Source organism: Panthera pardus, unplaced genomic scaffold (assembly GCF_024362965.1).
Source record: "Panthera pardus isolate Hobbes unplaced genomic scaffold, ASM2436296v1 HiC_scaffold_16, whole genome shotgun sequence".
Classification (NCBI taxonomy): Eukaryota; Metazoa; Chordata; class Mammalia; order Carnivora; family Felidae; genus Panthera; species Panthera pardus.
Genome location: NW_026526721.1, coordinates 48,624,914 through 48,640,239, shown reverse-complemented (window position 1 = coordinate 48,640,239; position 15,326 = coordinate 48,624,914). Strand labels below are relative to the sequence as shown.

General features: G+C 37.5%; 1 protein-coding gene across 3 annotated transcripts in view; it reads left to right on the top strand.

The window, feature by feature from the left end:
- The first annotated feature begins 414 nt into the window (after positions 1 to 414).
- IMPG2 (interphotoreceptor matrix proteoglycan 2) overlaps positions 415 to 15,326 on the top strand; it is an 85,465-nt gene continuing 70,553 nt past the window's right edge. For 2 of the 3 annotated variants that reach the window (XM_019448226.2, XM_019448224.2), the window contains exons 1-2: positions 416 to 755; positions 1,218 to 1,469. In XM_019448226.2, the coding sequence (XP_019303771.1) occupies positions 671 to 755; positions 1,218 to 1,469 (337 nt within the window). In that variant the 5' untranslated portion in view covers positions 416 to 670. Of the gene's footprint in view, positions 756 to 1,217; positions 1,470 to 15,326 lie in introns of all 3 variants that reach the window. The other variant, XM_019448225.2, reaches the window with a different exon arrangement.

Sequence of the window (15,326 nt, the reverse complement as noted above, 5' to 3'; positions counted from 1 at the left end):
TCCTCACAGCAGTTCTATCATGAGTTAGCTTTATATTCCTATCCCATTTTCTATAAAAGGAAGAAGTTATTAAGTGGTTATAACCAAAGATTTTCAAATTTCTAACCAAGGAGAGAGATTTGAAAGACAGTAACTATGACAAAACTAGAGCTAGTTTTGTGTGTAGCTCTGTATTTCTGAAGTAGATAGGTATAGTGAGTCTGGGCTTACAAATTATATGTTTACAAATAACAGGCCCTAGAAAAACCCAAAGTACATGTGAATCTATCAGGTTCAACTAGTAGATTCAGAAAAATTGTAAAGCTCAGTGAATTATATGTGAAACATTATTTTTAAGTGGACTGTCTGGTAATGGCAAAGAACGTGTTTGTAAAGAGCTTAGCTGACTGGATTAGAATAAAGAAATTGTCTCTCTCCATCTGTTCTAATTAGCTTATCTCTTCTGCTTTCATAGCATGCTGCTTCTTTCAGAAAAGAAGTGAGAGGTATTTTGAAAGGACACCATTTTTATTTAAGCTAATTTGTAATGGGTTTGGAATGGTTGTCAGTTTTCAAAGATAAACTTTGAAATGTTAGACCTTTTCTATAATAATTCGTTACTGGAAGTTTCAAGGCTTTTTTGGGTGCTCAAGGATTTTGGCCTCTCCTTATTCCTTTGATTTTGGCCCAAATGATTATGTTTCCTCATTTTGGGAAGATTTCTCTGGGTATTTTGATATTTGTCGTGATAGAAGGAAACCTTCCATCATTAACAGGTATTTAAAAAGCTTTTTAATTTTAATTTTTTATTTTTCTTTATATCTCTAGTATATTCTCTTTAACATTATTTAATTTAATATGACCATTGTAAGAACTTGAATCAAATACTACTCTGTTAGGCTTTGATATTGCTTCATTTAAACTTTTAAAATCTCTCTTAATATTTTTGGTTTTCCTTTTCATTAGTAATTTCTTCTTCAGACTTACTTCTGCTTATTTCTTGTATTGAAATTGGATATATAGTTGATTTTAACAACTAAGAATCTTGAAATAAAGGAGTAGGAATTAGATAGAGAAAAGATTGACTGCTCACTCCTCCCCTCTTAAGTATGCATGTTTACAATTTGAGCATTGACTTCAAAATCCAAATGTGGCACAAAAGTCAGTTTTTCTTTGTTACTTTTCATTCTGTATCTTCATTCATTATCAGAAGACTTGTCTATGCTTTCACTATGTAGCACAAACCTACATATCTTTAGAAGATATCCAAGAACCCAAGAGTGCAGTTTCTTTTCGCCTGACTGACAAGGAATCCGGGGAGCCTTCTCATTCTACTGAAAAGAAACTACCTTTGGACCACAGAGAAGCTGAGAAACAGTGGTTGCTCAGAAGAAGGCGATCTATCCTGTTTCCTAATGGTGTAAAAACCTGCCCAGATGAAAGCATTACAGAGGCTGTGGCAAAGCACGTAAAGTACTTTAAAGTACGAGGTAAGTGAACATCCAAACCTTGGGACTCCGTGATGAAATTCAAACATAGTCCTAGCATGTTGTTGTATCTTGTTAAAATTCAGAGTATGTGATAATTTAGACACGGAGCCAAATATTATCTTTCTCTTAGCTATGGAAAAAGGACTTGCTATAAGTATAGTATTTATATAGCTTCAGAGGAAAGTTTGCATTAAGGGAGGAAATGGCTTAAATCTTTGAAGCACTTCAAAAATACGAGTTTATGTTACTGGAAGATTTAACTATTTTTACTTCTTCATTAAGTAATTAGTCTAAATATGCCCACAAAATATATTTACCATGGTATACTTACCTATTTGGCTAATTAGTTACTTTATGTACATGAAAATATAATACATGTCTATATTTTATAGTTTAGACATTCTGCAGATTCATGCTGGTTATACTCTGGTTGGTACACATAAACCTTATATCTAAGATGATGACAACTCTCACAATAGACCCTAAAGCAACAGAGCTAGGATTTTATTTTTAATTTAACAGTATTATCCTTGACTGAATACTTTTTCATTAGGTGAATTCATTCTGTTTCTTAAATTTACTATCTTAAATTTACTAACCAAAATTGCTTAATTGACCATAACATGTCCCTCAGATTTAAATGATTCTCAAACTTTGCTTTTTTGCTGCTAAAGAGACAATGTGATACGATGGATGTGATGCTAGTAAACTAAAGTGGAGGTGGATGATTAAGTGATAGTGAAATCAGGCTAGTTCATTTATGTATGTTTTCAACAAATGTTTGTGGGGCACTTGCCATTTTCCATATGCTGGGCTCTATGAACCTTCAAGTCTAAGCTGACTTGACTTGAAGTCTTCTCCTTTTTTATTTTCCTCCGTCTTGTCCTTCCCCTCCTCCTCCGTCACCAAAGCAAGTGATTGATTGATTGATTCATTCATTTATTCATTTCAGAGCTAGTGTTTTCTGTTTTAAGTTGTTATTTAAATTCCAGCTATTCAACATACAGTACAGTATTAGTTTCAGGTATACAATTTATGCGATTCAACACTTAACATACAGCACCCAGTTCTCATCAGAACAAGTGCACTCCTTAATCCCTATTTCCTATCCCCCTACCTATCTCCCTACTGGTAACCATCAGTTTGTTCTCTATAGTTAAGAGTCTGTTTCTTGGTTTGCCTCTCTCTTTTTTAACCTATGCTTATTTGTTTTGTTTCTTAAATTCCACATATGAGTGAAATCACACGGTAATTTGTCTTTCTTTGACTACCTTATTTTGCATAGCATAATACTCTCTAAGCAAGTGTTTTTAAAATAAAGTAATACCAGATATTACATATATAAAATTTTTTTGTTAAAATAATTTTTTAATGTTTATTCCTTATTTTGAGAGAGAGAGAGAGAGAGACAGAGTGTGAGCGCGAGTCAGGCAGAGAGAGAGGGAGACAGAATCCGAAGCAGGCTCCAGGCTCTAAGCTGTCAGCACACAGCCTGACGCGGGGCTCAAACTCACAGACTGCGAGATCATGACCTGAGCTGAAGTTGAAATCTTAACCAACTGAGCCGCCCAGGCACCCCTAATTTTTTAAGTGCCACTGTATTAACACATTTTTTAAGGAGTGTATTTACAACTCTTGATTATACTGTGAGATTATCAAACATTACTAAGCAATAAGCTTTCCTTTTACTTTTGTAATGGAAATCCATTGATTCTGACTTTTGTGTATAGGGCATGTGCCAGAAGTGGCAAATTCCAAAGAGAGTGGGAAGAGAATAAAAGACTGAAGATGAATGGGAATGACAGTTCATAACTTATCAAAACGTTATTTCTATTGCCTCGGTTTTTCCTTTTAAAATAAATAGATCAGAATATCTAGGTAGATGCTGGGTAAGTGGTGAAGAGGAAATAACCATTTAAGCAATGTGGTTATATCTTTTAATTTCTTTGCTCTTATGTTTATAAATTCAAGAGATACTATTGAAAAAGAAGCCAACAAAAAGAAAAGCATTCCTAGAGTAATTGATTTTAGAATACAGATGCTATGAATGGGACCATTAGAAAGGGACCTCACAGACCTAAAAGACTCGGCACAGCACATCAGGACTGTAACAGTGTTGATATAGCTATTACTGTCATTGTAAAGAGTAAATATTTTATGGTTTTGAAAATTAGGAAAAATGAATATTTCAGCAAAGGTCTTGAAGAGATTTTGTAGGGATAATTGGATTATGCCCTTAGAACCAAATATTTGGAAATTAGAGGGAGAGATCCATTCAATGTCCAACCAAGGATCTTAGCTCTTTCTACCAAGCTAATTCACTTTAGTGGTTTGCCCAATTTTTCCTTAATAGAGAATTTGGCTTCAGTTGCTAGGTGGTGTAACAAATTTGAAAAATACCTTCATTTAAGCAAGAAGCAACTGCATTTAACCTAATGATTTGTGAAATTAAACAGATATTTAGGGTGCTTGGGGTTGAATGCAGTTAATACTCTCCTCCTACTTTAAAAAATTATATTTGTAGGTGGACTTTTAAAATATAACTTTATTGAGGTATTCTTTGATGGATTATTGCTGCATATTTAAATTACATAATCTGATTAGTTTTGACAAACATATTTACCCTTGAAATCATGCAGTTAAGATAATGAATGTATCACTCACCACTAAACATTTTCTTATTTGCCTTTGTAATCTGTCCCTCTCAGCACTTCCCTTTTTCCCAGTACTGAGGCAACCTAATCTGCTTTTTATCACTATGGATTGTTTGCATTTTCTACACTTTTATATATAAATGTAATCATATATGTACACTTTTTTGTCTGGCTTCTTTTGCTCAGTGCAATTATTTCGAGACTCATTTGTGACTTTTTTTTTTTTTTATCAGTAGTTTGTTTCCTTTTATTGTTGAGTAGTATTCTATTTTAGGGATATACCACATTTTGGGATATTAGGGTTTTTTTCAGTTATTATAAAGAAAGCTGTCATGAACATTTGCATTCAAGTTTTTGTGTCAACAAAACCTTTTGGTTAATAGTGCAATGGCTGGAGGGCTGCCTCGGTGGCTCAGTCAGTTGGGTGTCTGACTTTGTTTGGCTCAGGTCATGATCTCACGGGCTGTGAGTTCGAGCCCCACGACGGGCTCTGTGCTGACAGCTCGGAGCCTGGAGCCTGCTTTGGATTCTGTGTCTCCCTCTCTCTCTGCCCCTCCCCCGCTCAAGCTCTCTGTGTCTCTCTCAAAAATAAACATTAAAAAAAATTTAAAAAAAAATAGTGGAATGTCTGGGTCTCATGATAGGTGTATGTTTAACTCTTTATGAAGTTGCTAAACTGTTTCCCAATGTGGCTGTACCACCTGCACTGTATTAGAGTTCTAGTTTTTCCACATCCTTGCAATACTTGGTGTAGTCAGTCTTTTTAAACTGTAACCATTCTAGTGACTATGAAGCAATTGTGGTTTTAATATGCATTTTCTTAATGGCTAGTGATGTTGAGCACCTTTTCCATGTGCTCATTTACCATTTGCTTATCTTTTTTGGTGAAGAGTTTATTCAAATATTTTGCTCATTAAAAAAAAAATTGGGTCATTTGTCTTATAGAATTGTAAAAGTTCTTAATATATTCTAAATACAAGTTCTTTGTCAGATACATGTTTTGCATACATTTTCACCCAGTGTGTGGCTTGTCTTTTGCTTTTCTTAATAATGTCTTTTGAGAAACAGAAGTTTTCAATTTTGATGAAGTTCAACTTAAAAGTTTTTTTTTGTTTTTTTTTTGGGGGGGGGTCATGCTTGTTTTTGGTTTTATCTAAGTTTGCCTAACCCAAAGTCAAAAGAATTTTCTATCTTTTCCTGTAAAAATTTTATAATTTTCAGGTTTTACATTTAGGTCTATGATCTACTCTGAGTTAATTTTTGTATGCAGGGTATATGGATCAGAGTTAAATATTTGCATATGCTTAGCCAATTGTTCCAGCACCATTTATTAAAAAGATTATCCTTTCTTGCCTTTAAGGCTTTGTTGAAAAATCAGTCTTCTGTATTTAGTGACTCTATTTCTTCATTTTCTTCCACTGATCTATATGCCTGTTTTTATGCCAATATGACACTGGCTTGATTACAATAAGTCTTTGAATCAGATAGGGAAGGTTCTTCAACTTTGTTCTTTTTTCAAATTCACTTCGTAATGCTAGGTTCTTTGTCTTTCATATAAATATTAGCATCAGCTTGCCAACTTATACAAAAAGAGTGGCTGGAATTTTGATTGGGGTTTTGTTGAATTTATTGATCAATTTAGGAAGAATTGTCATCTTAACAATATTGGGTCTTCTGCTCTATGAATGTGATACAGCCCACCATTTACTTAGGTCTTCTTCAATTTCTCTTGACAGTGTTTTGTAATTTTCAGTGTATAGGTCTTATAGCTGTTTTTATCAGATTTATATATTTTTATTTTTTATGCCATTGTTAATGTTATTTTAATTTCTTTTTAAAAAATGTTTATTTATTCTGAGAAGGAGAGCACGAATGGGGGAGAGGCAGAGAGAGAGAGTGGGAGAGAGAGAATCCCAAGCAGGCTCCTTGATATCAGCACAGAGCCCAACACAGGGCTCAAACTCATGAACCATGAGATCATGACCTGAGCCAAAGCCAAGAGTTGGGCACTTAACTGAATAAGCCACCCAGGTGCTCCAATGTTATTTTAGTTTCTGATTGTTCTTGCCAGTATAAGAGGCATACAACTGCATTTTGTATATTGGCCTTTTATTCTGTAATTTGCTAAATTCACTTATTTGTTCTAGTAGCTTTTTTGTGTATTCCTTAAGGTTTTCTACAAAGATGATTATTTGCATATAAAGATAATTTTACTTCTCATATTCTAATTTATATGCCTTTTATTTCTTGCTTTATTGCACCAGATTGACTGTTGTATATGTTTTGGGTACCATGATTCTGAGAGGAAAATAAGACTTTGTTCCATAATGGAGTTCTATTTACTGGATATGACACACAGCCTGAGCCCTAGTAAAAGGATTAAAGACAGATTAAATGCAGGCCCTTCGTTATTCAGAATACTGTCATCCATATTTTGCTTTCCTCCAGCAGTTTGCAGGGCAGGTTTTCTCCACCACAAGAGAGACATTTATAGATCAGTTATCTTCTCAAAAATAGAAAGTTACCTTTAGCAGTCACTAAAGGCTACATGAAAATTGTGTCACAAGGATGGGACTTCAGAACAGGTCTAATTCTAGGCCATAATGAAGTATGTGGCAATTATCTCTGGTGGTGCTTTACCCTTCTTAGTACCTCTTTTCCCTGGAATCATGATGATTTTACTGTTTACTGCCTGCAGTGTCCTGTTTAGGTTTCCCCTCTCCGAGCTGCATGAATGCTCCAGACTTCCTCCCAGTTCTCTTCCTTTATCAAAATGTAGGTGTTCTGAATCCTGTTATCCCAAGTTAGTTAATTGGACCTTCTTGTCAGATAGCTCTTAACTGGAAAGCCATTGGATAAATTAAGGATAAATTACCTTTCTGGAGGGAATTACATTTTTTTACAATTTTATTGAGACATAATTTACATATCATGCAACTCATCCATTTAATGTATAGAATTCAATGGTTTTCTAGTATATTCACAGAAACCTGCAACCATTATCACACTTAGTTTAAAAATACTACATCACTTCAAAAAGAAACCTCATACTCTTTAGTCATCACTCTCTTATCCCTCTTTTCCCCCTACCCCTCTCCCTAGACCTAAGCAATCATGAATCTGCTTTTTACTTCTATAAACTTGTCTGTTATGGATATGTCAAATAAATTAGATAATATAATATGTGATCTTTTGTGACAGTCTTCTTTCATTTTGCGTAATGTTTTCAAGGTTCATCCATGCTGTAGCATGTATCAGTAGTTTATTCTGTTTTATGGCCTAATCTTATTTTCTTGTATGGATATACCACATTTCGTGTATCCGTTTCTTAGTTGATGGGCATTTGGGTTGTTTTTAGCTATTTAGGTGTGTACCTAGGAGTAGAATTTTGGGATTTTATGGTAACTGTGTGTTTATCCATATGAGGAAGGCCAGATAGTTTTCTAGAGTAGCTGCACCATCTTACATTCACAACAGCAGTGTGTAAGATTCTGGTTTCTCTACATCTTTGCCAGCACTATGATTTTCCTTAAAAAAAAAAATTACAACCATCCTAGTAGGTGTGAAATGATATGCCCTGGTTTTGATTTGCATTTCTCTAGTGATTAATAACATTGGACATCTTTTTTTTGCTTTTTGGTCATTTGAATATCCTCTTTTGAAGAATATCTTTAGATCCTTCCCATTTTTTAATTGGGTTGTTTTTTTTTTGTTATTGAGTTATAACAGTTCTTTATATATTCTAGATACAAGTTTCTTATTGGATAAATGAATTGAAAGTATTTTTTCTCATTCTGTGGGTTGTCTTTTTACTTTCTTGATGGTGTATTCCATGTACTAAAGTTTTTGTTTTTGATAAAGTCCAATTTATCTATTTGTTCTTTTTCAAAATAGTTTTGGTATTTAGATTCATTGTAATTCCATATGAATTTTATTTTTCTTTATTTTAGAGAGAAAGAGAGTACAAGCAGGGGGAGAGGGGCAGAGGAAGAGAAAGAGAATGTGAGGCAGGTGACACACTCAGCATGGAGCCCGATGTGGGGCTCATTGCCACGACCTGAGCCAAAATCAAGAGTCAGACACTGAACCGACTGAGCCATGCAGCCACCCCTCCATATGAATTTTAGGACTAGCTTGTCAATTTCTATAAAGAAGTCAACCAGCATTTTGATAGGATTGCATTGGATCAAGTTGGAGATATTACTATCTTAATAATGTTAATGATTCATGTCTGGATGCTTTAATTTGCATTTCTCTGAAGATGAATGATAGCACTTTTTCACACATTTATTGGCTTTTTGTATCTCTTCCTTTATAAAGTGTTCCAGTCTTTTACATGTTTTTTTTTTTTTTTTTTAATGTTTATTTTTGAGACAGAGCATGAGCCGGGTAGGGGCAGAGAGAGGGAGACACAGAATCTGAAACAGGCTCCAGGCTCTGAGCTCTCAGCACAGAACCTGATGTGGGCCTCGAACCCACGAACTGTGAAATCATGACCTGAGCTGAAGTCAGACACTCAATCAACTGAGCCACCCAGGCGCCCCTTTTACCTGTTTTAAAAATTGGATTGTTTGACTTTTTATTAGAGAGTTGTAGAAATTCTTTAAATATCCTAAATACCAGTTCTGTGTCATATATGTATTTTGAATATTTTCTGCCAGAGGTATCCTTTGCCTATCCATTTTTTATTAATAGTGTCTTTCATAAATAGTTGTTAATTGTGATAAATTCTAATTTCTATTTGTTTCTTTTATAATTGCTGCTTTTAAAAAATTTTATTTTAGAGAGAGCAAGCAAGGGAGAGGGGCAGAGAGAGAGAGAGAGAGAAAGAGAATCTTAAGTAGGCTCCACGCAGAGCCAGATGCATGGCTTGATCCCACAATCTGTGATCATGACATGAGCCAAAATCAAGAGTCAGACAATCAACTGAGACACCTAGGTGCCCCTATAGTTGTTGCTTTCTGTGTCCTGTTTATGAAAGCTTTGCCTATCCTCAAGTCATATAAATGTTCTTCTGTCTTTTCTCTTAGGATCTTCATAATATTAGCCTTCATATTTCAAATTATTTTCTGTGTGTACTGTAAATAAGTTATTGAGGATTTTTTTTCTTTCAATAGAGATATATAGTAAAACCTTGGTTTGTGAGCTTAATTTGTTCTAGAAACATGCTTATAATCGAAAGCACTTGTATATCAAAGCAAATTTCCTCATAAGAAATAATGGAAACTCAAATGATTCATTCCACAAGCCAAAAATATTCATATAAAAATGATTACAATACTGAGGCACCTGGGTGACTCAGTCGGTTAAGCGTCCAACTTTGGCTCACATCACTATCTCAAAGTTCATGAGTTCAAGCCCTGCATCGTGCCCTGTGCTGATAGCTCAGAGCCTGGAGCATGCTTTGGATTCTGTGTCTCCTTGTCTCTCTGTCCCTCACCTGCTCATGCTCTGTCTCTCTCTCTCTCTCAAAAATAAACAAACATTAAAAAGATTAAAAAAAATATTACAATGCTGTAATATAATACAAAATAATAAAGAAAATACAAAATAGAAGGAAAAATAACCACACTTACCCTTGAAAACCTTCGTGACTGGTGTGAGGGAGACAAGAAGAGAGGAGGGTAATTGTGTAGGACTTTCCCTATCACTAACAGAATCACTGCTATCTATTGGCTCAGTGGAATCTTTTTGGGCATAGGGACAATTGTGTACATTCGCACAGATGTTGACTACAATACAGTATTAATAACCTTTTGTCATATACTGTATTTAAGGTAAAAGGCAAGAAGGCAGCAGAGGAAAGGGTCTCTATCTGCAGTCAGCCTGACCTAGAATGAAGCAAAGCATTCCTAAGCAGACTCTTGTATGGAGAAGCAAAGGACTGTCCACAGGTGCTTTGAAGTGGCAAAAAATACTTTAGTGCCAGTTGTGGGCACCTACCAACATTCTGAAAAATCACTGATTGCTTCCAAACACCACAGCCTGAGATTGAGCATCTGAGCATGGGAGAGGATCACCTACAATCCTGCAGTGAGAGAGAGAGAGAGAGAGAGAACACCACTGGCTTAGTTGTGATCATGTGACATTAGGCATCATGTGCTACTCGTATTGCCATTCATTGCTCGTTTATCAAGTTAAAATTTAAAGTGTTTGCTTAACTTGCAGAACACTCACAGAACAAGTTACTTGCAATCCAAGGTTTTATTGTATGGTTTCAGTCACAATATTTTTTATAGTTTCTTTGAATCACTTTATTTCATAACCAGACCTTACAGACATTCATTTTTTTTTTTTTTAGTTTTTACCAACCTAGACTTTCACCTTTGCATTGTCTTCTGGTGGGCACTAAATTTTCATTTGGAAGTTTTAGGATGAAGAAAGGAAGAACTATGAATCTGCAGGTGGTCAGCTCTGTCTCAGTCAGCATTAGCTGGATTCTTCTGTATACTGTATGATCACAAGTTCGAAAGAACGGTTATAAGGATGCAGTTAGTTCACTGAAAGAGAAAACTAAGTTTGCAAACAAAGGTTTATTTTAACCCTGAAAAATCAATTGATGAAGAAACTTTAAATATTCATATATTTTCCTCTCTGTTAAAACTCGAGTCTTGTTCTTTGGCTTAGACTATCTTCTTCCATCAAACAACTGTCAGACACCCAGAATCCATTATGGTTATAATACTGATATTCATGTAGCACTATGTGATTTATAAAATACTCTCACAGGTAGGTAGGTAAGGCAGTAATGATTTATCCAATTAAATAAGAGGGATGAGGGGCGCTTGGGTGGTTCAGTCATTTGAGCCTCTGACTCTTGATTTTGGCTCATGTTGTTATCCCAGTGTTGTCGGATTGAGCCTGGTGTCAGGCTCTGTGTTGAGCATGGAGCCTGCTTAAGATTCTGTCGCTCTCCCTGTCTTCCCGACTCGAGTTTGCTCACTCTGTCTCTCGCTTGCTCACTCGCTGTCTCTCAAATAAACAAATAAATAAAGCACATTGCAGTGCTGACCGGCTAGGTAAGTTACCTGTGGTTATGAAGCTGGGGCTAGAATTTAGATCTGACCCTGTGAGTTCAGGGGCTCCACCTCAATATGTTACTGGATAAGCATTCAGTTTTCTTGAGATGAAAAATAATGGTCTTGAGAGAGGAAGATGGCAGCGTAAGAGGATGCTGGGCTCACCGCGCGTCCTGCTGATCACTTAGATTCCACCTACACCTGCCTAACTAACCCAGAAAACCACCAGAAGTCTAGCAGAACAGAGTCTCCGGAGCCAAGCGCAGACGAGAGGCCCACAGAAGAGGGTAGGAAGGGCGGAGAGGCGGTGCACACTGCACGGACTGGCGGGAGGGAGCCGGGGCAGAGGGGCAGCCTGCCGGCCAAGCAGAGCCCCCGAATCTGGCTTGCAAAAGCGGAGGGGCCAGACGGAGTGGGGCCGGACGGAGTGTGTTCCGACAGCAAGCGCGACTTAGCATCTGGGAGGTCATAAGTTAACAGCTCTGCTCCGAAAGCGGGAAGTCTGGAGGACAAAGGGAGGGAGAGTTGCTGAGCCCCAGGACGACAGAGCTCAGTTTGGCGGGGAACAAAGGCGCTTGCCAGCGCCATCTCCCCTGCCCATCCCCCAGCCAAAATCCCAAAGGGAACCAGTTCCTGCCAGGGAAACTTGCTTGCTCCGCGCAAATACCCAACGCTGTGCTTCTGCGGAGCCACCCCTCCGGCAGCGGATCTGACTCCCTCCCGCTGCCACAGGGCCCCTCCTGAAGTGGATCATCTAAGGAGAAGCGAGCTAAGCCTGCCCCTCCTGCCCCCGTGCACCTTGCCTACCCACCCCAGCTAATACGCCAGATCCCCAGCACCACAAGCCTGGCAGTGTGCAAGTAGCCCAGACGGGCCACGCCACCCCACAGTGAATCCCGCCCCTAGGAGAGGGGAAGAAAAGGCACACACCAGTCTGACTGTGGACCCAGCAGTGGGCTGGGGGCAGACATCAGGGCTGTCTGCAGCTCCACCCACCAACTCCAGTTATACACCACAGCACAGGGGAAGTGCCCTGCAGGCCCGCACCACTCCAGGGACTATCCAAAATGACCAAATGGAAGAATTCCCCTCAGAAGAATCTCCAGGAAATAACAACAGAAAATGAACTGATCAAAAAGGATTTAAATAATATAACAGAAAGTGAATTTAGAATAATAGTCATAAAATTAATCGCTGGGCTTGAAAACAGTATAGAGGACAGCAGAGAATGTCTTGTTACAGAGATCAAGGGACTAAGGAACAGTCACGAGGAGCTTAAAAACGCTTTAAACGAAATGCAAAACAAAATGGAAACCACGGCGGCTCGGCTTGAAGAGGCAGAGGAGAGAATAGGTGAACTAGAAGATAAAGTTATGGAAAAAGAGGAAGCTGAGAGAAAGAGAGATAAAAAAATCCAGGAGTATGAGGGGAAAATTAGAGAACTAAGTGATACACTAAAAAGAAATAATATACGCATAATTGGTATCCCAGAGGAGGAAGAGAGAGGGAAAGGTGCTGAAGGGGTACTAGAAGAAATAATAGCTGAAAACTTCCCTGAACTGGGGAAGGAAAAAGGCATTGAAATCCAAAAGGCACAGAGAACTCCCTTCAGACGTAACTTGAATCGATCTTCTGCACGACATATCATAGTGAAACTGGCAAAATACAAGGATAAAGAGAAAATTCTGAAAGCAGCAAGGGATAAATGTGCCCTCACATATAAAGGGAGACCTATAAGACTCGTGACTGATCTCTCTTTTGAAACTTGGCAGGCCAGAAAGGATTGGCACGAGATCTTTAATGTGCTGAACAGGAAAAATATGCAGCCGAGAATCCTTTATCCAGCAAGTCTGTCATTTAGAATAGAAGGAGAGATAAAGGTCTTCCCAAACAAACAAAACTGAAGGAATTCATCACCACTAAACCAGCCCTACAAGAGATCCTAAGAGGGATCCTGTGAGACAAAGTACCAGAGACATCACTACAAGCATAAAACCTACAGACATCACAATGACTCTAAACCCGTATCTTTCTATAATAACACTGAATGTAAATGGATTAAATGCGCCAACCAAAAGACATAGGGTATCAGAATGGATAAAAAAATAAGACCCATCTATTTGCTGTCTACAAGAGACTCATTTTAGACCTGAGGACACCTTCAGATTGAGAGTGAGGGGATGGAGAACTATTTATCATGCTACTGGAAGCCAAAAGAAAGCTGGAGTAGCCATACTTATATCAGACAAACTGGACTTTAAATTAAAGGCTGTAACGAGATGAAGAAGGGCATTATATAATAATTACAGGGTCTATCCATCAGGAAGAGCTAACAATTATAAATGTCTATGCGCCGAATACCGGAGCCCCCAAATATATAAAACAATTACTTATAAACATAAGCAACCTTATTGATAAGAATGTGGTCATTGCAGGGGACTTTAACACCCCACTTACAGAAATGGATAGATCATCCAGACACACGGTCAATAAAGAAACAAGGGCCCTGAATGATACATTGGATCAGATGGACTTGACAGATATATTTAGAACTCTGCATCCCAAAGCAACAGAATATACTTTCTTCTCGAGTGCACATGGAACATTTTCCAAGATATATCACATACTGGGTCACAAAACAGCCCTTCATAAGTATACAAGAATTGAGATCATACCATGCATACTTTTAGACCACAATGCTATGACTTGAAATCACCACAGGAAAAAGTCTGGAAAACCTCCAAAAGCATGGAGGTTAAAGAACACCCTACTAACGAATGAGTGGGTCAACCAGGCAATTAGAGAAGAAATTAAAAAATATATGGAAACAAACGAAAATGAAAATACAACAATCCAAACGCTTTGGGATGCAGCGAAGGCAGTTCTGAGAGGAAAATACATTGCAGTCCAGGCCTATCTCAAGAAACAAGAAAAATCCCAAATACAAAATCTAACAGCACACCTAAAGGAAATAGAAGCAGAACAGCAAAGGCAGCCTAAACCCAGCAGAAGAAGAGAAATAATAAAGATCAGAGCAGAAATAAACAATATAGAATCTAAAAAAACTGTAGAGCAGATCAACGAAACCAAGAGTTGGTTTTTTGAAAAAATAAACAAAATTGACAAACCTCTAGCCAGGCTTCTCAAAAAGAAAAGGGAGATGACCCAAACAGATAAAATCATGAATGAAAATGGAATTATTACAACCAATCCCTCAGAGATACAAACAATTAGGGAATACTATGAAAAATTATATGACAACAAATTGGACAACCTGGAAGAAATGGACAAATTCCTAAACACCCACACTCTTCCAAAACTCAATCAGGAGGAAATAGAAAGCTTGAACAGACCCATAACCAGCGAAGAAATTGAATCAGTTATCAAAAATCTCCCAACAAATAAGAGTCCAGGACCAGATGGCTTCCCAGGGGAGTTCTACCAGACGTTTAAAGCAGAGATAATACCTACCCTTCTCAAGGTATTCCAAGAAATAGAAAGGGAAGGAAAACTTCCAGACTCATTCTATGAAGCCAGCATTACTTTGATTCCTAAACCAGATAGAGACCCAGTAAAAAAAGAGAACTACAGGCCAATATCCCTGATGAATATGGATGCAAAAATTCTCAATAAGATACTAGCAAATCGAATTCAACAGCATATAAAAAGAATTATTCACCATGATCAAGTGGGATTCATTCCTGGGATGCAGGGCTGGTTCAACATTCGCAAATCAATCAACGTGATACATCACATTAATAAAAGAAAAGATAAGAACCATATGATCCTGTCAATCGATGCAGAAAAGGCCTTTGACAAAATCCAGCACCCTTTCTTAATAAAAACCCTTGAGAAAGTCGGGATAGAAGGAACATACTTAAACATCATAAAAGCCATTTATGAAAAGCCCACAGCTAACATCATCCTCAATGGGGAAAAACTGAGAGCTTTTTCCCTGAGATCAGGAACACGACAGGGATGCCCACTCTCACCGCTGTTGTTTAACATAGTGTTGGAAGTTCTAGCATCAGCAATCAGACAACAAAAGGAAATCAAAGGCATCAAAATTGGCAAAGATGAAGTCAAGCTTTCGCTTTTTGCAGATGACATGATATTATACATGGAAAATCCGATAGACTCCACCAGAAGTCTGCTAGAACTGATACATGAATTCAGCAAAGTTG